Genomic DNA, 22,852 nt, shown 5'->3' on the forward strand with positions numbered 1-22,852 from the left:
GACAATGTTTTGCTGTTACTCATAGTTTTTACTAGCCAATTCTTTCAAGTCTGTCCCAGTTTGGAATTTCCACTGGAATCTGTCCACCGTACCAGTCCTTGAAATATCATTGACAGAACTTCCAGCATCACAGCAACTTGCAAGCCAACACAATATGACAAACTGACAGACAAGTGGTGGATGGTTCAGATAATGTATGTAAAAGTACACTGCAAACTGTAAAGTGCTATAGAAGAGGGGAGGTACTGTTTCTCTAGAGGAGGAAATACAAGTTTAGAGAAATTACTTGCCCTGCTCAATGCTACAAGAGGCAGGTCCTCAACTGGTGTCCAATTCCTCCGACCTCAGTCCTATGCCCTAAATTCGAGCTTAGACTTCCGGAGTTTCAGTCTTCACACTGCACCTTGCAGGAGAGTTAGGACAGGGTCCTAGAGGGCCTCCTAGTAACCTTGTGAAGATTTGCCTTAAGACTCCTAGAGTTTTAATGGCCTTTTCATCATGACAGGTGGTAAATATGTTAGAATGTCCCCACTTCCTTGTTAATGAATTAGAATCAACCCAAGCTCAGTTTTAAAAGTTACATAAGCATCATTCAAAGCTTCTGGAATTCAGTTTCATTTTGGAAAAGTTCATTTCGTTTCCATTAAGATGGTGTTATATAAAAAGGTTTCCTGGCTGTGTGTGCAGGAATAGCCAAAAGCAGCATGGAAGAGCACTGTTAGGCACACCCATAGCAGAACCTCCCTTGTCCCCAGGAAGGACGACTCTGTATTCAGGAGTTCCCGGTGAACTTTATAAACTCTTTGTCCTGGATCATTGGGAGTCCTGGAGTATACTGGGAAGTGGGGACTGCAGCCAGGGTCTACAACTCTCTCCCCCTTGTCCCTGTCCCCCTGACCCCCGCCCCAAACATATATGCACATGCACATATATGCCTTTCTGGGAGTCTCCTGGCCATATGGTAGGTTCCACTGAATCAGTGAATATTGTGGTTGGAAATGGATCAAAAGTCACCTAAACCAATCACACCACCCCATTCAGCGCTGAGCAGAACAGTTAGTTCCCTCTCTTCCAAAACAGCCCCTGCCACCTGTGGACAGGTGTGGACCACTGCGAAAGACCTGAGAGTAAGCTGAAGCCTGCGTCCCTGGAGCTACTGTGGCTGGGGAGCACGGCTAAACCCTTCAACTACAATCTTTAGGAGGAAGCCCGGAAGACCAGAGCTTCAGGAGTCGTTAGCCAGCAGAAGGGGCCCTGAGGTCTAAACACCATACAGGGAAGGCAGAATGCATCCACAGAGCTCAAGCTCCTTCCGGAGAGACCTCTATCCATATGGGCTGAGGCTAAGATGTGGGGAGGAGAGGAGCCCTCGTGTAGTGGTTATGTTGGGCGGGCTAACAAGGTCAGCCGTTTGAAACCATCAGTCCATCTCTGAGCAAGATTGAAGTTTTCTACTCCTGTAAAGACTTAGTTTCGGAAACATACAGGGTTTCTTTCCTACAGGGTGACTACGAGTTGAAATCCATTCGCTGGCAGTGAGTTGGAGTTTTATTCGAGGATAAGGGGACTCGCTCTGGTCAGTTCTTGCTCTTTCATTCTGGGGCGCTAGGCCCGCCACCACATACCCCAGTCCAGATTTCATAGTTGTTGTTAAGTGCCATCAAGTCAATTCTGACCCATAGGGACCCTGTGCACGGCAGAACGAAATGCTGCCAAGTCCTGCACCCCCTTCCCAGATTCTATAGTTAATAACCCTTTTACGTGAAACAGTGGGTCCACTATTCGAGGATCAAGTCTGAAGTAAGGAAACTGCTCCAAATCCTTCCAGCCTGGCCTCGCCAGGGTTAGCCCTCCATGGCTCCATCAGTCAACCGAAGGACAGAATCTCGCCTCCCTCTCAGAGTACTAATGGCTCACCAAGGAATAATGAACCGTGAGCTTTGGAGTGGCCTTTTAAGTAGTTAGGGAGGGGGCGTGGCCGAGAATATGGGCGGACGCAGCACGGGTGAGGGGGGGAGTGGCCCGGAGGCGTGGCTGCGGCGACTGGAATGTTGTTGGGTCCTCGCAACGCATAGTAAGGAGGGGCCACGCCCCTTTTATCCGAGCAGGCCAATCGGAGAGCCGGAGCAGTTTCAAGTCTCCCCAGCCAGCCTGCCCGCCCGCCACCCCACCCCCCTCGGGGATTCGCCTTTTCCGTAACAAAATAGCCCAGCTCCGGATGGTCTGCAGCCCCGGCCGTTCACCCGGGGAGGGTCTCTGGGCCTAGGACACTGCCCTGAGCCAGAAGCGCCGGCGGGCCCTGGAGAGGCCGGGTCCAGTGCCGAGGAGCGCGCGGGGGTGGGCGCTGCAGCCGCGGGTTGTTTATCTGGAGTACGGAGGGGAGGGGGGAGCCTGGAAACCGCCCCGTGTCCCATTTCCTCCTCTTGTTTTCGCTCCGGATTCTCCATGTTGGACCCAAACTGAGGAGCCCGGAGCTGCCGCCGGGGGATCGGGGCTGGGGGCACCCGGGGGAGCCGCTGCCCCGGCCGCCCGCCCTCTGTACAGGCCGCCTCCCTGCCCGGCGCCGGGAGGGAACGCGAGGGGGCATGTGAACAGCTGCGGGAGTCCGAGTCTCGGGAGCCGGAGCCGGCCCCCGCCCAGGCCCCCCAGCCCAGCCCCGCGCGCGCGCCGCCCGGCCTCCCGCCCAGCCAGCCCGGGCCCGCGGGATTGTTAGATGGAACACGGCTCCATCATCACCCAGGCGCGGAGGGAAGACGCCCTGGTGCTCACCAAGCAAGGTAGGGGCAGCAACTTCCCAAAACTTTGCGTCGCCCCCGGCGGGGAGGGGGCCAGAACCCGCCGGAACCTGGGCCCCGCATCCAGGCCTCCCCGGGCTCAAAGGGACGAGTCCGGCGATGCGGGCCGCACCCCCTCGTCCTTCCGCCCACATGCCCTGACCCGCGAAGACCCCCGTCGGGGCTGCTCGGGCCCAGCTCCCGGCGCCGAGGGGGAGGGGCGGCCCCCGCGCAGCTGTCACCGCGCGCACCCCTCCCCCCGGCGGGGAGACCGAGGGCAGCGCGCCCAGCGGGACCCACTGGCGCCGGCCGCCCTGGGGGCTGGGGGCGCCACGTCCTGGGCGCGCGGCTGCCCCCAGGCCACCTGGGGAGGGTCGGGGCGCCGAGGGGGGCCGAAGTCCCCCACCCGTCGGGCCCCCCAGCCCGCCAGAGCTCCGGTGGCGCGGGGACGGCGTCCAGCGGGACTTGGGACCAAGTTCACCGCCGGGAGGCGGGGGCGGTGCGGGGGAGGACCCGCTGAGCCCCGGGCTCGGGCCTGGCCGCCGCCGCCAGCTCCCGAGCAAACACCCCGACCGAGGCCCGGCCGAGCCCCTCCCCGGCCCAGTGCGCTCCCGCGGGGCCGGGGCGCACACAGAGCCGCGTTTGTTTCGCCCGGGAGTCGTGTCCCTGGTTACATAATTCGCCGGATGGCAGCCGATCGGCTTGCTTCTGAATCGCGCCGCCGCGAGAAAGTGCGAATCCTCCGTGGGCAGCAGCGGCCTGGCCGCGGTCCCCGCCTCCTGAGGGTTAAGTGGAGGGGATTGGAGGGTGGGCGCCGGGCCGCCTCGGGGCGGAGGAAGGGCTGAGGCCTGAGGGTGGAATCTCTGGTAGTTTGGTCCCTGTGGAGGCCCCAAACTCTTCCCCTCCCCCACGTCCTTCTGGCCTTGAGGAATGTGGCCAAAATAGCGGGCAGAATTTCCACGGGAAGTAGGGACTGGCGTCGCTGGGTGGTGGTGGTTTTTCTGGAGAACTCCCCGGACTGGGCCACCTGGCCCCAGGCTGGGAAGACTGTACGCCCAAGAGACCAAAGCCAGAGCTTCTCTGTCCCCCCAGTACTCCTGCTCTGTACGCACGCACACCGAGAGCGCTGCACTGGAGTGTGCTGAAGGCCTCGAGCTCTGGTTCTCTGTGCCCTACCACATACCCTCACCCCCATCCTCGGGGCAACATTTGAGTGGCCAACAGGTTACTGATTCCGTGGGTTGACGGTCCAAAGCCCCCCCCCCCTCCACACACACAATCACCACCACCACCCAGGGGCAGAGAAGCTGGTTGGCCATGCCAGCCTTTCCTCAGTTCTCTTAGTTCAATGGAGAGGGCGGTGTATGCTTCCGCATCATTGACCCTCTCCTCCAAAGTAAGCTGGTCCTCAAGGAGGGCAGAGCCTTGATTGCTCAGAATCCAACGCTGGAAAAGCCCCTGCCTGCTTGACCTCTGTCTTGGCAGGACCGCTGCTCTCTCTCTGGGCTGCATCACTGGCTGGCCGTGTGACCCAGAGAGCAACTTCATGGCCTCCTTTGGCTGCCCTGCTCTGTTGAGGCAGGGAAGATGGGGGGAGGCTGCCTGTGGGGCAGAATTTCACTCCCAACTCATCCCTCTTCTGACCTCTCATTCTAGGAAAGGACCCTAAGAAGGGAGGGCCCACGAAGTGAAGAGATTGTGTATGGAAGGGTTCCCAAGGAGAAACAGGAAGTCCAGCCCTGTGCTTGCCCACCCAGGCCCTCCACTCTGATGTTGGAGCAGGCTAGACTTCCTGAAGGGGCATCTCCACACAGAGCTGAAGTTCCATCCTGGGCCAAATGGAAGGGAGTAGGATAAATAGATATACACACAGCAGAAAGCCCAACAGTGCTGGCTTACTGGTGATGGTTGGCTTTTCTGGGATGTGCATTTTTCATGGTTCCTTCTTCAAATGCACTGCCTTGGAGGCCATTGTCAAGACCTGCAGCCCCTCCCCACATAATTTGATTGCATTCCAGAAAGGGCTTGTGTCTTTGGGGGCTTCGTGGGCACCCAGCAACTTTATCTAGCCAACTTTCTGAGGTCCTCATAATTTAGAAATAAGACCTGCATCTTTAACAAAATAGAAAAGGCAGGTCATTTTGAACTTGCTCATAGGAGTTGCTTGTCTGGTCACAGCACCCAGTCCAACCTGCTCGTCCTACCTCCTATGTGCTGCTTCAGCTCCCCTTTGGAAAAGGGGAAAGGAATGGCAGGCATTTTTATTAATCAGTTCCTGTAAAGAAACAAACTACTGCTAGTTTGGGTGGCTTTAGTAAAGTTGTTTGCCACAGCAGCTTTAAAAAACTTTTTTCAACATTCTGTTCTCTGAGCTTTAGGACTGTTTGGGTGTGCTGATGATTCAAAAGTAATTACTGTAGGGGAGGTAGAACAAAGTTGCTGGAAGCATTGATAATAAAAGGACCAGAATAGGATCATCTTCCTAGACAGATGGGTGAAATCACTTCCTGGTACCTGAGGGGCAGGGTTTGAGAGACATCCAAAATCCAAAACACAGACAAGTAGGCTCTCTCTGGCAGGAGAGTGGCCATTTACCACAACCTACATGAGGGTGCCACTGACTTGCTTGGACTGTGGACTTTGGGGTTACCTGGGGGGAAATGCAAGGAGACAGGGCCTCCCCGCTGTGGAAATTTCTGAGCACAAAGTGACCCGTGGACCCTGGAGGGGGTGGAGTGCGGTTAGGTCGTCAGGACATTTTGTTTATCTGTTTTCTGTTCTGTCTGATGCCCCTTCCAGGCAGGGAAGGGGGATGACATTGTCTTGGTTTCTTACCCATGGGGGGGGGGAGGGGGTACCTGTTAGCGCATCATAAAGGTTCTCCTGACAGACTGACCTTGCCTAGGGATTAGGTTGGTAGCAAGGTTTTCTGGCTTTCTTCAGTAGTTAAGCCCTCCACTTGAAAAGCTTAGAAATGAGTCCTGCTGGGAGCTGTGTTTGAGGGCGTGTGCTTGCTGTGTGTATTTAAGGGGGGGTGGGGGGTGCTCATTGGCACTGTCTACAGGGCTTGGGTGGTTCCTTCTGCCCCTCTGGTTCCTCACCTCTCCTTGTTCCCCTTCTGCCTGCCCCTTGTGTCTCTTTTGGAGTTTTCCCTGACTTTGGTGGAGGGGTGGGAACGGGGGCTGTGTGGCAATTTAGGCTTGTGTTTGCTCATTCCTGAAGAACCCACGAGTGTTTCAAGCTCAGCAACAAGTTTATAGGCGCCCAGCATCCCGGAGCTGGGGTTTGCAGTTGCTTTGGCCAAGTGTAGCTTGCGCGGCAGTACCTCAGAGTTGCCCTGAAAACCCCCTCGGGTTGGCAGAGGTAGTGGTGTCCCCTTGCCTCCCTTCCCAACTACAGTGGTCTTCAAGAAATGGGGTGGCAAAGAGGTGCCCATTTTCATCCAGTGGGACCTTCCAAATCTCTCTCAATCACTAGTTCTAACTACTTGAAGTAGAAGGCACATCTGCAGCCAAAATGGATTGATGCTCCCAGTCTTGTGGGGTGGGAGGGCGGCATGCAGGGGAATGAATGAATACAAGCTTCATAGCTCAGTGTGGAAAGAAAGACAACACATAAATGGACACATGTCTGTGGTTCACACTTCTCTTTCCTTCCTCCTCCTCTTCCTCCAGGTTCTAAGTTCTTCCTGCTAGCTTTTAGAGGAGTATGGGACAAGGGAGTAAGGGACCTGGGGGGACAGAACTGTTCCTAGAGCAAAACTGATTGATTTGGCCCTGTGTTGAAGCCCCTGCTTTTCTTGCCCTGATCACAAGGAGTGACATCGAAGAAGTGCTCTGGGGGGCTTCTCTGTCCACGAGGCTACAGGCTCCCGTCTCTGTCCAAAAGTAGAACATTCCTGTGAAATCTTTCATAAGCGGAGATGGTGTAAAGCCGAGAGGCAATTAATGTTCGTTTATATGGGGAAATTTCCTGATCATTCCCAGACTGGGGAATGAACAGAAGAACCTGCTGAGTAACCATGAGCCTGAAAGAACTAGCAGAGTAAAAGCAGGACTGCTGTGACAGCGAAGACCATCCACGCCGTGGAGCCCATTCCGACTCAAGGTGGCCCAGACCGTGAATCTGTGTGCAGACCGCCCGCTCTGTCTCGAGCAGCATGTGATCTGAGCCCCCAACCTTTCTGTGAGCAGCTCGATGCCTTTCCCACAGCAGCTCCCTGCCATGAGTCAACGCCAGCTCACAGAGACCCTGTAGCCCAGGGTAGAAGGCCCCCTGTGAATTTCTCAGACCGTAGCTCTTCATGGAGGTAGAAAGCCTCATCTTTCTCCCAAAGAGGGGCTGATGGTTTTGAACTGCTGACCTTGTGGTTAGCAGCCCAACGTGTAACCCACTGTGCCACGTGGGCCCCTGTGGATAAGTGCACAGCCTATTTAGAAGTAATGTGTGTACAGTGCAGATCCTCTGGTAGGGCCTGGCCACGGCCACTCTTGCACTGCCTCTCTAATGAGAGCTGCTGCAAAACCACGGACAAGGCCCCGAATTTCACTCTCCCCATTTCTCATGAAAGTGAAAATCCTCTTTTAATTCCTTTAGGTTAGCAAAAGCAGGTACTCCTGTGGATCTTTGTTAAAACTAAGTAGTATACAAAAGAACCCTGAATAGTATAAATGGAACTGTTGAAAATCGGAGGATACCTGTAACGATGTTTACCTTTCTGTACTTTGTGGCACTTAGTAGGTGAATGTTAAAGGTTAGTGTCTTCTATTTTACACAGTTGGACCATGATCCACCCCCAACCCCAGGACACAGCGCACAGCATGAGGTCATAAGCGTTTGTTCACAACAGGTGGCTGGGGTTAGAGGGGACATTGATGTGGGGGCCTGGGCATCCAGAAGCAAACCTCCTTGCTGCACAGACCGTCTTTGGGAGCAGTGTTGATAAAATCAACAGCAGCGCCAACCCACCAGCCCTCTGCACAGCAGGAAAAGTAGGGAGTTCATCTCCATAAAGAATACATTTTACAGCTTCAAAAATGCTACGGAGGAGTTATGAGTGGTCTTGTCAAGTAAGCATTGGACCCAAATATGGAAGTTCAAACCCACCAGATGCTCCACTGGAGAAAGGAGACCTGCCTGCCCCTATAAAGATTTACAGCCTCTGAAACCCTTTACCATCGAGTCAACTAGATGGCAGGGGGTGGGGAGCACTGCCTTGGGCTTTTGATCTGCCTGGCTTCTGGGTATCTCAGAGCCCCACCTATGAACAGTCTCTGTGGAGTTTCTGAATGGCCCCAGCTGTTGCGTGTGGTTGGTTGATGATGTTAGTTGCAATGAGGGGAGTCTGACGCTCTGTGACCCCAGTTGCTAGACTCCTCAAAATGGGGATAGTGAACACTCATTAACTCAGTGAGCTTCGGGGTTTAGGGAATTCTCACGATTTCTGTTGTACATAAGGTTGTACGTAAGGTCACTGTGATTTGGGACTGACTCAAAAACAACACAGGGAAAGACTGAGGCTTTGAAGAGCAGTGCTTGTTCTTAAGCTCTGGTTGCAGCTTTGGCTTTGGGGTTCCACTACTGTGAAAGCCCCCAAAACAGCATTAAGATGGCTTTTGTTCTGCCTCAGTTAGGCTTGCCAGCCTCGGGAAGCACAGAATGTACTTACTTGTCTTGAGGACATGGGATTGGGTGTGCCCCTGACATGATTCCCTCCCCTGAAGTGAAGGGTTAGCTCCCAGCTGGGATGCATATGAATACAGTAACACACATCTCTTAGGAACAGGGCCTCAAAGAAGGAGGCTGACCCCGTGTTGAGAATTTGCTTTTCAACCCCATACATATACTGTATCAGAATCCACCTTTAATCAAGTCTCACCTCATCTGGGAATTTGTTTAAATGTAGGCAGATTCAGTATAAGGGGAAAAACAAATTGTTGGCAGGGGGGTCCCCTAGGATGAACTCTTTGAAGTCCTGCTTATGAAACAACCAGAAATCAATTGTGGAGGTGATCTTAGTTAGAACTGGAAGCCTCTCTGGCCAGAGGCCCACTGGAACTGGGCTTCCTGGGCTGGCCAGGTGCCCGGCCACTCAGGTTTGACTAGGCAGCACAGAAGCAGTGCTCACAGGATGGACAGGACAGCAGACCACTTCTGGGTGCAAGGTGGATCAGCCCGGTTCTACTGGCCAACTGTTGAAAGCGCTGGCCTTGAGTCCAACCTTGGAGTGGACCTCCAGTTCCCTACTGTCCCAGGCATTCCCAGTCCCCTACCCCCAACCAAGCAGGCTCTGCTCAGACTCCCGTTTCACCTTGTACCTTCATTTCTCCTGACCTGTGAACCCATCTGCGTCTATTCCAGCTGCTCTTTCCCGTCCACACTGTTTCCAGGGAGGTAACATGGCTTCAACGGCAGTGAGAGTCAAGCCAAGATCGTGGGAATGCTCAGACCCTCAATTCAGGCCTGCAGAAGCGACTTCCTGGAACAGTACACCCCAGCCCTTGAGCCCCTCTGCCCACCCCCAGTGGGCCTGCAGGCCCAGGGCTTTTGACGGGTGGGTAGGCTACAACTAGGGAGGAAAGCTAGACCCCTGAGAGGAGTCCTCCCAGGTCTGCAGAGCCACTGAGTCAGTCAGTGGTGGTGGGGAGCCAGTCCAAAGGCCTCAGACTGAAACAACCTCCAGGCCTAGAAGGGTTAATCAGAGACCTGTGGCCACCTCTAGTCAGTGGCTCTCAGCTAGGGCCACACATCAGAATCTCCTGTGACACTTGCTAAAAATATAGACAAGGCCAGGCCTACGGAATCAGAGCCTGGGCAGGTGGGCCAGCCATGTGTGTGCTCAGATGCTCCCTGTCATGCTGACAGGTGTCCCTGGAGAAGAGCCAGGGAGGCGCGGCAGTGGTCGCAGCTGCCTGCTCCGCCTGAGCTTCAAGAGTCCCCTGAGGAGGCCAGTTCTGCTGTTTGTGAAAGATCTGTGGGCTCCTCAAGGGACGTCCTAACATCTTCCGAGTGTGCATGGAGGTAGTAAGCACAGGCTAACTTGTGCATACTTACTAATCTATAGGGAAGAGTTTCACACGTTTTTCCTCAAAGACATGATGAAACTCATGTGAAATGGTTCACTACAGATTAGTGAGTAAGCTCAAGTAGCCCTTGCTTACCTTTCCTATTGGTGCCCCTGGTGTACTACTCACTCACCTGGTAGTGATTCCAGTCAATATTTATAGAGTTTACCATGGGCCAGCAAATGCTGTTCTAGCATTTTACCACTAGTCTCCAGCTTAATCCTCACGATACCCTTACGTGATGAGAATTGTGCCCACGTGACTTGGAGAACTGAAGCGCTTGCCCAAGGGTGCCTGGGTGGTCCCAGGAGGCCTTGCATTTACAGCCCTTGGTAAAGTGCCTGAGAGTCAGCCACCAGGTGGTCTGAGGTCACGTGGGGTGAGGGGTGGAGCAGCATGCAGGCAGGGAGACCTTTCATTCCCCATTGACCAATAAGGAAAGCACCCCAGGGAGGTTGTGCCTTAGGCAGAGCTGCTGAGAGGCTGGACAGACCTCCTGACTTGGAGCTCAGGGCTCTCAGGTGGACACACCTAGAATGGTTGGCTAGCCCTAGGTATGACTGTGGAAGGTGGGGGGTGGAGTGGGAACAGATATGTGTCCCCCGAGGGCAGGTGCTCCCTTGGCAAGGTCTTTTTTCAGCCTTCCTGTAGAGGTAGAGGCTAGCCAGGAGCCTGATGGCACTGGGAGTTGGGCATTGGGCTGCCCACTGCACGGTGGGCAGTGCAAACCCACCAGCTGCTCCGTGGGAGAAAGGTGAGGCTGTCTGCAGCTGTGAAGATGCACAGCCTTGGAAACTGTAGTACAGTCACTGTGTGAGTCAGAATCAGCTCAGTGGCTGCGGGTTTGATGGCAGGGGCTAGCCAGGTAAGGAACTAGTGCTAGCCTGTAGAGCAGCGGTTCTCAACCTGTGGGTCGCGACCCCTTTGGAAAATGACAGTTATGAAGTAGCAACGAAAATAGTTTTATGGTTAGGAGTCACCACAACATGAGAGTCATGTGTCTGCGTCTGTGATTGGTCTGTGGGCTTCTGGAAAAGGCCATGTCCCAGGCCTGGTCCTCTGAATGAGTCCAAAAGAAGTTGACAGTAATCCCTCTGGTCCCTTTGTGTGTGACCATTTGAGATAGAGGCTGAGGTAAGGTAAGGGTATGGAAGGCCGTTACACTCAGTAGGAGCTAAGACTGTGAGCTTTTACTAGGGTCAGGCCACACCCTACACTACTGGCATTCTCACAATTTTCTAGTACAGGCCAGGGTGGCATCCCCAGTTTATAGTTGAAGAAACTGAGGCCCAAGGCCACACACCTTAACTGAAGGTCGAGGCTCTCCACCTTTCACAGGCACTGTTTTGCTTCCTGGGCTGGGCAGAGGCAGTTGAGGCTCTAGGCCAGGTCGTCCTGTGCAGCATGCTCCTCTGCGCTCTCTCAAGCATGTGCCCTCCAAGCAGGTGGGAGCTGCTGGGGAGGAGGCCCCCAGTGGCTGCTCAGCTCTCCTCACCCCCGCCCCTGAGAATCCTGCCCTTTGGGCTTTCTGGCGCCATCTTGATTCTCTTCCTGCTGCCACTGGGAACCCTCCGATACTGGATGTGCTCCCAGAGCACTCTGGGTGGGGGCGGGAGTCAGCTGGGCTGCTGCTGCTGCCACCGGGTCCTTGAAAAGCTGGCTCCTGGGCCAGACATGCTCCACCCCACCCCTGCCCATGGCAGAGCTGCCCAGGGATGTCAGGGCACTGATTGCTTTAGCGGCCAATGCTGAAATCGAGGGAGGGAGGGAGAGTATCTGGATCACCTAGAAGTTGCCAGGGGACAACCTCCCCACTGCCGCCCCGCCCACAGGTAGCACATTGAGAGCAGCTGCAGGCAGAGGAGGGTGGAGGGGAGGGTCACTGAGGGAGCCCTATGCCCCCTGACACCCCGTCCAGCATGAGCCACACAGCGGGGTGCCTGAACTGTACTTGGAAAGTCCCTGCAGTCAGAATCACAGCTGCTCTTTGGAATGCTGGGAGTCCCTTGTCACCTGGGGAGAGTGGGGTCAGCAGGTGGCCATCACAGAAAGGGGTACTCCCTCCTGTTTTCATTTTCCTGTCTCTTCAGTAAGGTGTGTCTGGGCAGTTCTCATCGCCTTTCCTTCCCATGCTGGCCCGGGGCGTGCTTCTGTCCACTGGCACTGTGGGGCTTGCCCGCCCCCAAGGCACCGACGCCCCTTGCTGAGGCACGGGAGGACTCTCTCCTCTCCACGAAGAGCCCCAATCAGATGCCGCAGGGCCCAGGCAGCCTGCCAAAAAGGCCGGAAATGGTCCAAATACTCTCCTTCCTCCGATAGCTGCGGAGGGAGGCCCCTTAGAGAGGCCATTTTATAGTGATCTCCAGATGAAAGCCTTTGCTGTGGGGGAGGGGCAGCACCTCTGAGGCCTGAACCAAGCCAGCAGCCTCTACTGAATGGGCCTCTGCAGACCCCGCAGCCCAGAGCCAGCCTTCGCCCTCCTGGCTCCCGGGCAGATGTGAGGAGTTCATTTGCTGGGACACGAAGCAGTGTTATTGCAGCAGTGTTGCCTGGGTCTGACCTTCAGGAAGAGTTTAAAAATAGTGTTGTCCTGACAAAGCCAGGCTTCATCTGTGCAGGCATGCGCACAAGCCACGTGCTTTTGAAGTAGGGGCAGCCGTGTCCTGGGGCCTTTGTGGAGGCCGCAGGTGGACACCATGGGGGAGGGCAGCACCAGCAGGCTTGCCCCACGGTAGAGGATGGCCAGGCCAACCCGACTTTCCCTTTCTAACCAGAACACCAGTTGGCAAGTCGGGAACTAGAAACCACCTCTGGGGGGTACTTGGGAAGCAGCGGTGTTGGGGACTTTTTGTTTTCCATCAGAGTTCTAGTTCTAGGACTCTTCCCTCATCTTCTGCCCATTGAGCATCAACCAGATGACAGGGCTGGGGTGAACCGATCCATGTCTGGCCTTCTAGAATGAGGCGGTCTGCTCCGCTCATCTGGCCCAGTGTTCAGTGTTGGCCTTCTTACCACCCCTCGTGGTCGGTGGTCTTGTTTCTTGCTTCCATCATGAGTGAGGGTTGTTGGGATCCCAGTTTATGGAGCATAAGGAAATAGGCTCAAAGAGGTATGTGGCTGCTCCCTTTTTTCTCAGTCAATAACTAGGCCACCAACAGCAGGGAGAGTAGATGGACATCAGGGCATGAAGGCATGACACCCACTGGAATTCCATCCCCCTCATGGGGAAACTGCCGTGAGATCCCCAGGCACCTGTAATGCTGGCAAGGGCTTGTGCCCCCATGTACCTCTCTTGGGTGGGCGCTGGGGCGGGGGTTGCTCCCCATCACTTGGAGGAGTGGTGGTGGCCTGCACCTGGCAGTCAGGACACAATGCTAAGTGCTGCATGAAAGGAGCCATTTGAAAGGCTCTTTGACAGCAGTTTCAGATCCCACTCTGGCGTGTGGCTCCCCTCGCCCTTAAACCTCCAGAACAAAGCAGGTCTTGGACCAAAGCTCCTGGCGCCAGCCCTTCCCCCTGCCCTATTGTTCTCTTTCTCTCCCAGAGGTACCTGCTGCTCCCAGCAGGTGCAGGCTGGCTGGGGAGGAACCCAATCCTCACACTTTCAACTTTAGTGGCTTGCCTCAGAGGACAACAAAAATAAGGGACTGCACCCCAAACTGTTTCTTTACCCCAGTCCATCTTAGGAGTAACGCAAAAGAGAAGAGACCCCTGAAAGAGATGGGGGAGAATGCCTGGCCCAGCTGTTGAGCTAGTAAATGCTGCCTGCCCCTGAGCGAGATGGCCTTCCGTGATGGTGGTGGTGGTGGTGGTAGTGGTGGTTGAGAACCACGGCTCTGCTTTCAGGGTCACCGAGCTTCAAATGCCGGTCCTACTCTCACACTCGCTGTGGCCTTGAGCACATTGCTTAACCTCTCTGTGCTTCAGTTTCCCATCTGGAAATACAGTCAGGGCTAAGTGAAGTAGTGATGTAGTGTCAAGGGCAGGCATGACCCATCATCAGCACTCAGTAATAAGCAATACTGAGACCCAGAAAGGGCCCACCTGGCCTCTCATGAGCTGCTGCAGAATAGGGGCGGCTCTCCACAGCCTGCCTTTGTAGAGCCAGGAGCCCTGAAGGCTTAGAATCACTCACTCGGTCAGAGTTATTGAGCACCTGCGGCACAGAGGGCCGGAGGCTGGTGAATGTACCAGGCTGAAGCTATTGCAGGTCCCGCCAGAAGGCAGCCATGCTGGGGAGGCTGAGGCCTGCCTGACATCTGCTTAGAAGCAGTGTCTACCAAGTGAGGGGAACAGGCTACCGCCCAGGGAAGGACTGGGACAAGTGAGGGACTTCTAGGGTATTGACCTTGCTGTTGTGGATCTGGGTAACCCTCCCAAGGGGGGCAATAGCCCTGCAGTTCTGTTCCAAATACCAAACCCTTTTGTGCCCCTGAGGGCAGGCATTTGTGATCTCTGAGGCCCAGGGGCTGCCTGGTCACATTGTGTTTTTAGAAGCCCCTCATTTCCTGCAGAGTCCAAACTGACAGAGGAGCACCCCACCCCCAAGCTCCCAGGGCAGAGGCATTTCTGCCCTCAGGCCTCCTGTTGTGGAAGCAAGCGCTAGCCCAGAAGCCTCGGCGTGGCCCCTTCACCCCCCACCCCCCCTGCCTTTTGGCGTCCACCCCTGCCTCTTGGGATTACTCAGCCTTCACAGCATCTGTCACTAAGATGCTCAGTGCCTTCTTGATGGCCTCTCTCCAAGAAAAACCCAGGCTGTGTGGCCTTTTAAGAAAGGCTCTGTGCCCCGGTTAAGCCTCTGATTGTGGTTCTGCGTGAAGAAACCATAAACCAGAGGAAAAACTATGGTTTAGCTTTGGTCTTGGAGCTCCTCTGGCTTCAGATTGACTGTGAGCTGTGCAAGGAAGTGGGGGCTGGCCTTTCCCTCTAACTCTGCCCTCCAAGGAGCCCCGCCTCCTGCCATCTGTAAATCTCTAAGTGGGAGACTGAACTGTCTCCTTAACACAGAGGCCGGCCTTCCCCCTTCCTGACAAAATCCCATCTCTGGAAATTTTTTTAATCATTTTATTAGGGGCTTATACAACTCTTATCACAATCCATACATCAGTTGTGTAAAGCACATTTGTACATTCATTGCCCTCATCATTCTCAAAACATTTGCTCTCCACCTAAGCCCCTGGCATCAGCTCATTTTTCCCCCTCCCTCCCTGCTCCCCTTTCCCTCAATCTCTGGAAATCTTGATTTTTCCATCAGGATCAAAAGCTGGAGATTAGACATCCAAGGTTTTTTAAGACTGATGTGGCAGAGAAGTGGGGGTGGTAGTGGTGGTGGGAGGAGTTGTAGAGGGGAGGCAATAATTTTCTATGCAATGTCTGCTGGCCAAACCTACATCCCAGGTGGGTGGAGCGAGCTCTCGGGACTGGCTGATCTGCCCAGTAAGCAAGCGGCTGTGGTCTGGAAGGCCTCTGTCTGCACCTGCCGGAAGTTCTTGGCCTTCTGTTGAGTCAGAGCTGAGTCGTGTTGGCCTCGGGGCAGAGCTGACTGCCACTTACTGGACTGACTGCTGCTTGGGAGCCATTTCCCAACCCCTGGTCCTGAGAAGAGAATAGAATTTGGCTTTCTCTTGCTTTCTCCTCTCCAGAGGCATGGCAGCTCGGTAACTGGGCATGAAATGACTCCCCTGTCACCCCTTTCTGAAAGGGCCACGGTGCTCTGAGAGCTAGCAACGAGCCAGCCGCTCAGTGTTCCTTCTGGGTCCTCCACCACATTGCCTCCCACTTCCCTTCACCTCCTTCCCAAGGAACACAGAAGTTGTCGTAAATTGCACATTCTGTTTGTTTTTCTGTCCCCTCCCCACAAAAACTGGGGATCTTTGCCGGTGATCTTCCTGGAAAGTAGTAGTTCCCCAGACTTCACAATGGAATGGCTCAAGCTTAGTCCTACACACCCACATCCCGCTCAGGCCTGGGACTCTGGGGTCCTCTGGGACCTGTGGCCAAGGACCATCCTGCGTGTGGTTGTACAGCGCCACCTGCTGCCAGTGTTACCCATCACATCTTCCCGCTCTGCTCACAGTTGTTGGAGCAGTTACGAAAGGCTACTCTGAAATCCATTTCGGGCTGGCCCCTCACGTTTGTGGCAGCCTGCCCTTTCCTAGGCCCATCTTATCCAGCCTTTCATTAAAATGGCGGTGGTGTCTCCGAACCATCGGACTCTCTGAGCAGCTGCAGAGAGTATATTGATCAACGGAGAACCAGAGGCCTGATGTGGGTGTCCCAAAGGGGTTGTCCACCTGCGGCTCACCAGTCAGGCCATGTGTCCTTGAAGGGTGGAAGCATGAAAGAAAGGGGAAAGGGGCCTGGAGTGCGAAAGGAAAAGAGGAAAAGGGCCATTGAGCTTCCTGGGGTCAGGGGTTACTGAGGAATTTTAGACAGGTTAGTTTTGTAGCCACTGAGCAGCGCTGTGGAGACTGACATTGGACAGACTAGCTCTGACTAACTTGAAACGGACCGGGTTACTCCCTGGTGTAAGGAGCCTTGCCTCTGAGAGTTAATTTTGAGGGTACCACCAGTGGGTTGTTAGCAGAGTGGCAGAACACCTGGACACTGTGCCTGATCTTGGTTTTATGGCCTCTCCGCGGCAGCTCAAGTCTCCTGTCTAATTTCCCATACAAGGTGGTGCTTTAGAAGGAATTCTGTTTCTATGGAAGCAGTGTGCTTGGCAATTTTCTGGGCTTCTTCAGAAGCCCTGCTTTGGTGTATTTCAGCATCTTATTACTTGGTCACTCACAAAGCACATACTGTGCGAGTTGGGGAAGCCCACAAATTAAAGGGGATACAGGCCCGAAGTGCCTGTAGCTAATGCCTCTGTCATTCCCTCTGCTCTAGGCCTGGTCTCCAAGTCCTCTCCCAAGAAGCCTCGTGGGCGTAACATCTTCAAGGCCCTCTTCTGCTGTTTTCGTGCCCAGCATGTTGGCCAATCAAGCTCTTGTACTGAGCTTGCCGCGTACAAGGAGGAAACCAACACCATTGCTAAGGTATCAGTATCACAGCGGCCAGGATGCTGACGGGCCCCACAGACTATAGCAAGGGCCCCTGGAAAGGTTGCAGAGATCTCAGGCTCAGAAGAGGCCCTGTCACTGGCCTTTTGCTTTGGTCCCTGGCATCCCAATGTGTCCCACTTAAGCTACTACATTCAGATGTCCCTGTGATTTCCCAGGGCTCCTGTGGTCCAGATCCTTCTAGGTCCCAGGAACTGTGCAGGGTGTGTTGGTGAATGTCATTTTGTATGACCCACACAGCAGTGTGCAAAGAGAGTCCCCAGATTCCCACTTCACAGAAACAGACTGTAGACACAGAGCGTTTGAGTAGACTCCTGCAAGTTAAAAGGTGATGATGTCAGGATTCGAACTCCCATCTGAGTATAAAGGACTATAAAGCCATTGTTGCTCAATGCTGCTTTTTAATATACACAAGGCTACCTTCTAGGTTACCCAACTTTCAGAGAACCAAGGAATTTAAAATCTTCCTACTGTTCTACCACATTCTGCTCACCCCTTCCAGCAGCCTTTGCCGATGAGAAGCAGTTGTAAATGTGTGCACATGTTTGATTTGTCACAATGCCCAGAAGATAGCTCTGACATTTGGAGACCAAAAGGTCTATGCCTGTAGCTCCCCTTCCCAAAAACGCCAAGGCCTGACCCGCCTTTCTTTCTTAAAACCATGCTAAAGATGCACATCAATGAAAACTCCGTATGGTGGAGGTGGGGGTGGCCAGGAATCAAGTACAATGTTACTTAGTACTTAGTGTTACTGATTCCTTTTTTACAAATTTTCCGATAATATGGGAAAGTATGGAGTTGTAACATTGTCAAAAAGCAGGCTGAAATAGCACAGTAACAAAGTCACTGGTGGTGGAGTGCTTGGCTTCCAGCTGGATGTGGAAGGTTAACGCCCTGGGAGGCCTGCGGCCTGGCACAGCCTTGCAAACCACACAGAGCCACAGTTGTGCTCTGCTGTAGAACCCTGATGGCTGGCATCAGCTCTCAGGCAACTGACACATGCAGGAAAGTACACTAAGATGCCGACATTGAGAGAGGGGGTTTCCTCTTCAAGATTGTCGTCACGAATACTTAATACTTGTTACAGTCATCACGTTTTATTAGCAGGGGAGGAGGTAGGCTTTCTGATCTCTCTGCACTCTCCCTACCATCACTTGGGGTACCCACCGTGTACGTTCTTGGTGATTTGTGTTTTGTGGGGCTCAGTGTTCCTTCACTGTCTCCTGTGGTGAGGGGGGGGGTGGATAGACAACATAGGTTCTCAAAAAGAAGCCTGGGTTCAAGGACTGAGAGAGTAAACCACCAGGGTGAGGCAGGATCTCGAGTTTTAGTATGCTTCCTCTGAGCATCTGACGACTCTGTTCCAGATGAGGACTGGAATATTCCCTTCTCCTAGGGGAAAATGGCCCTGCCCCTTTTTCTGCCCAGTTCCTGGGGAAAGTCCCTACTGACATGTTTAGAAGCTTCCAGTTGGGGTGCAAATTGCCCTCCAGGCCTGCCTTAGAAACCGGGGTGGGGGGGCTAGGCCCAGTGGACTGACAGATTGGCACTGACCGCCGCCTTCTTTCTTCCAGTCGGATCTGCTTCAATGCCTCCAGTACCAGTTCTATCAGGTATGTGAGTGGCAGGCTGAGTGCTTGGAAGTCTGGGCCCAATGATCTCGGCATTTGCTGAGGGCCCAGTACATGCAGAGCATGTTCGATTTGCTGGAGCTGCATACCCTGTCCCCCAGCCAGGCCAAGCCCTGGCCATCACTCCAGGTCCAGATCACTTCCAGTGTCCTGATGGGAGGCTGGAAACCAGGCAGCCACTCTCCTAGCTCCTGACCATCTAGGGGTGCCATTCCCAGGAGAGTGAGGTTGCCAGTCTCGTGTCCATGGCAAGCCCAGCTCTCCCCAGAGCCCTGCTGCAGGGAGCTGCTGAGCTTTTGTTGGTGGGCAGATCTCAGCTACCTGGTTTTGCTTTCAGATTCCAGGGACCTGCCTGCTCCCAGAGGTGACAGAAGAAGATCAAGGGAGGATATGTGTGGTCATTGACCTGGATGAAACCCTGGTGCACAGCTCTTTTAAGGTAACCCCCTTTTAAGGAGAGCCCCCTGTGTCTTTGTGAGCCCACCTGTCAGCACGGGAGGTGGCCTGAAGTTGATGCTAGAGGTTGACCTGGGGGCAGGTCTGCATTTTGGCTACCCTAGTGTCACATACTTCTGGAGAGCAAACTGAAGAATGCAGGCATCATGCTAGGGGCTCCAGACAGAAGAGCCTCAGAGAGGCATTGAAGCAGCCTTGAACTTGGCCCTGAGGTTTCAAAAGCAGGATTTTTGTTAACTCAGAAAGGGGCCCCCAATCTCATCTCTTGCAGCTTACATAGAATTGGGGGGTGAGGGGACAGCACCAGGTAAGGAGGTGGTGGGAGGAGCTTCACACAGAGTTTTAGGACAGGACCTCCAGGGGCTGGGGAGCTATGGTGCTCACTCATTAACTTATCTGCCTTCCAGCCCATCAACAATGCTGATTTCATAGTGCCTGTCGAGATTGAGGGAACCACGCACCAGGTGAGCTGCCTGCCTCCTCAGCCCCTCTCCTTTGATTGGTAGTTTCACATCCCCCCGTCCCCCCAAAAAAGCCCAGCTTCAGCATCATAAAACTAATTGTTCCTGGTCAATTCCAATTCTATTGGACAGAGTAGAACTACCACTTAGGATTTCTGAAGCTTTAAATCTTTAAGGGAACAATCGCATCTCTTTCTTGGGGAGTGGCTGGTGGGTTTGAGCAATAGACCTTGCAGTTAGCAGTCCAATATTTAATGTGCTGTGCCCGTGGGTCTCAATGTTTAGCTTCATATTCCCCTCTAATTGTCACTTCCCCTGCCTATCTGCAAAAACCATTGTCTTAATTTCATAATAGTCATAATAGCAACCAAAAAATTCTATCATTGAGTCTATTCTGACCCATAGCAATCGTACAGGTCAGAGTAGAACTTCCTCTTTGGGTTTCCAAAGCTGTAACTCCTTACTGGAGTGCAAAGCCTTGTGTTTATGTTGTGGAGAGACTGGTGGTTTTGAACTGCTGACTTTGCAATTAGCAACCCAACATGTAACCCACTCCCAGTAGGACTCCTTAAACAGTCATCCTAGCTATCATTTATTGGTCACCCCTAGGTCATATTCCCAAATCCTGCCTAGTTAGTCTCTGTCTTTGTCACAGGCAGAAAACCAGTACAAGTAGTTTCCCTGATGGAATACCTTCTCCCCCACCCCACCCCACCCCACTCCCCACCTCCATCTAGCTAGCCAATTCCCTCTTCCTAGACTGGTCATCTCCCAGCCTCCCTCCCCCTGGGTCCCTACACAGGACTCTGCGTTAAGTATGGGCTCGGGACATACCTGGACTGGGCACATGCCTGTCGGAGGAAAGCATCTAAGCAAGATCAGGCTTCACTACTTTGACTCCTGCTTAATCCAGGGTTAGGAATCATTCAGCCCTGATAGTGAAAGACTGTTTTACTCACAGTGTTTGCCCACAAGACCTGCTTCTCACCTGAGAGCCAGAGATGAGGAGAAACAGATGTCCTGGTAGTCTTGATACTTGTTTTGTGACCCCAATAGTAGAGTTAGTTACTGAATACACTTCCAAGGGTTGTCGTCCTCTCTGGTGTCCATTAGAGACTTCTCCCTCGATGAGACGCTCTGCCAGCCACAGCTGCATCCCCTGATCAGAAGTAGGCTTAGTCCTTGAACTGCACTGACCCTTCCCACCAGCCCTGCGCAGTCTATTTGCGGGCGTGTTGTTCGGTGGCGTCAATTCAACTTCCACTCGGTGACCTATGCACAACTGAGCAAAACGCTGTCCAGTCCTGTGCCAGCCTCATAATTGCTGCTGTGTTTGAACTCATTGTTGTAGCCACTGTGTTGCTCTGTCTTGTTGAGGGCCTTCCTCTTTTGTACTGACCCTCGACCGCTCTTGATGGCCTTCTCCAGGGTCTGGCCCCTCCTGATAGCATTCGCATTCTGGCTGTACTTCTTTCAAGACAGATGGTTTGTCCTTGCACAAGACGCATGGGGGTGGGGAACTGTGGCAGATTTTCAAACAGGCAAATCTACACTGTGAGCGCCTGGTTAACAAGGAAGGGCAGGGTGAGATGACAAGGAGGAAGGGGTAGCTGCAAAGGACAGGTTTTGAACAGTCGCTGTGGGGGTAGGTCAGGCATGTGACTCACCAGGAAGACTGAGGCGCTGGCAGGCTGCAGGGACGAAGCTGTGAATGCCGGGGGAGGGAGTCCTGCAGGAGATCCCAGGGGACCCCCGCTGGGTGGGTGGCCCAGCTCCATCCCAGATGGGGTCCTCACCAGGCGGGAAACAGCAGGCAGGCTTTCTGCATTCCGGATAGCGAGAGGCAGGCCAAATGGTGGGGCAGGGATAGGCTTAAGACCAAAATGTGCATAACTGAGTGGGCACAAGGTACCCAGGCTGGTGACAGGAGCAAGCATGAAATGGAGGGCATGAGAGCAAAAAGCTGCTTGTGCCCAGCTTAAGATCATGGGGGTGGCGGGGAGTCACTTCTGTGCCATTGGGAGCAGCCCTGTGAGGACGCAAGGTTTCAAGAGGTGTTTGCATTGCGCCCATGGTGACCTGGACAGAAGGTCCTGTCAGAGCCAAGGCCGGGAAGCTCGCTCGCACAGAGGCTGTGGCTGGATTCAAGTAATCCAGGATAGGCTGTTTCCATCGGGAGGCCTGTTCTTGATTACTTGTTTCTGGAGGCAGCTGATGATCTACCACTGGAAACAGCGATGGCTCCTAGGGCAGGAGCGTGTTCCTAAGCTGGGCCCAGGCTGCGGTTACAAGTCACAGAAGCCCAGGGAGAGGACAAGGCTGGTGCCCCGTCTGTGGGGCAGAGGCTTGTGCCCAGGGAGTCTGTGTGCCTGGAGTGTAGGAGTCTAGACAGAGCAGTGTCTGAACCTTGTCTTGCTGCTTGTTGTGTTGTCAGTAAGAGATGGAGGGTGACGCCACCCACAAGCCACTCTGCTTGCGTTTCCTCAGGTGTATGTGCTCAAGAGGCCTTATGTGGATGAGTTCCTGAGGCGAATGGGGGAACTCTTTGAATGTGTCCTCTTCACTGCCAGCCTAGCCAAGGTACCTGGGGGCAGGAGGGTAGAGGAGCTTGGGACCAATGCTGGGTTCCAAAGCTCCTGGTTGGTCTTGCACGATGCATCCAAACATAACTACTCCCTCTCTACCAGTATGCCGACCCTGTCACGGACCTGCTGGACCGCTGCGGGGTGTTCCGGGCCCGCCTGTTCCGGGAGTCCTGTGTGTTCCACCAGGGCTGCTATGTCAAGGATCTCAGCCGCCTGGGCAGGGACCTGAGGAAAACCCTCATCCTGGACAACTCGCCAGCTTCATACATCTTCCACCCAGAGAACGCTGTGAGTGGTTGGATGTCCCTGTCCAGGGGGAGGAGTGGCAGCGCTGAGCCTGAAGTGAACCCACTCAGCTTACAGGATCTTGGGGGCCAGGTGGGAGGGCTGCTCACCAGGATTGACCGGTCTTCTTCTTGCCCAAGGTGCCTGTACAGTCCTGGTTTGATGACATGGCAGACACTGAGTTGCTGAATCTGATCCCCATCTTTGAGGAGTTGAGCGGAGCAGAGGATGTCTACACCAGCCTTGGGCAGCTGCGGGCCCCGTAGCCTTCCTTGCTTCCAAGCAACGCCATCCCAGTGTGGACTTTCCTACTTTGTGCCTTTATGATCAGCCAGATGGAGTGAAAGCTAGGCGCCTCACCAGATGGGGCCTGGAAATAGTGAGAAGTGGTTGGAAAGAGCTTTAGGACAAGTTAGTGATGCCAGGTGGGCAAATACCAGACCAACAATGCCCAGAGCTCCCTGCTCCCAGAGTTGGGTTCTCAAGGTTGTGTGTGTGTATAGACCTTGCAGTTAGCAGTCCAATATTTAATGTG

At 54.0% G+C, this 22,852-nt stretch overlaps 1 protein-coding gene across 1 annotated transcript; it reads left to right on the plus strand.

The window, feature by feature from the left end:
• Nucleotides 1–2,672: 2,672 nt before the first annotated feature.
• CTDSP2 (CTD small phosphatase 2) lies at nucleotides 2,673–22,810 on the plus strand. Its single transcript, XM_004700493.2, has 8 exons — nucleotides 2,673–2,777; nucleotides 16,727–16,875; nucleotides 18,474–18,512; nucleotides 18,868–18,969; nucleotides 19,394–19,450; nucleotides 21,935–22,027; nucleotides 22,135–22,320; nucleotides 22,458–22,810. Exons 1-8 carry the CDS (start codon nucleotides 2,714–2,716, stop codon nucleotides 22,581–22,583), a joined length of 816 nt encoding a protein of 271 aa, XP_004700550.1. The 5' UTR covers nucleotides 2,673–2,713; the 3' UTR covers nucleotides 22,584–22,810.
• The last annotated feature ends 42 nt before the right edge of the window (nucleotides 22,811–22,852 follow it).

Source organism: Echinops telfairi, unplaced genomic scaffold (assembly GCF_000313985.2).
Source record: "Echinops telfairi isolate 266 unplaced genomic scaffold, ASM31398v2 ScPeMD7_2;HRSCAF=8, whole genome shotgun sequence".
Lineage (NCBI taxonomy): Eukaryota > Metazoa > Chordata > Mammalia > Afrosoricida > Tenrecidae > Echinops > Echinops telfairi.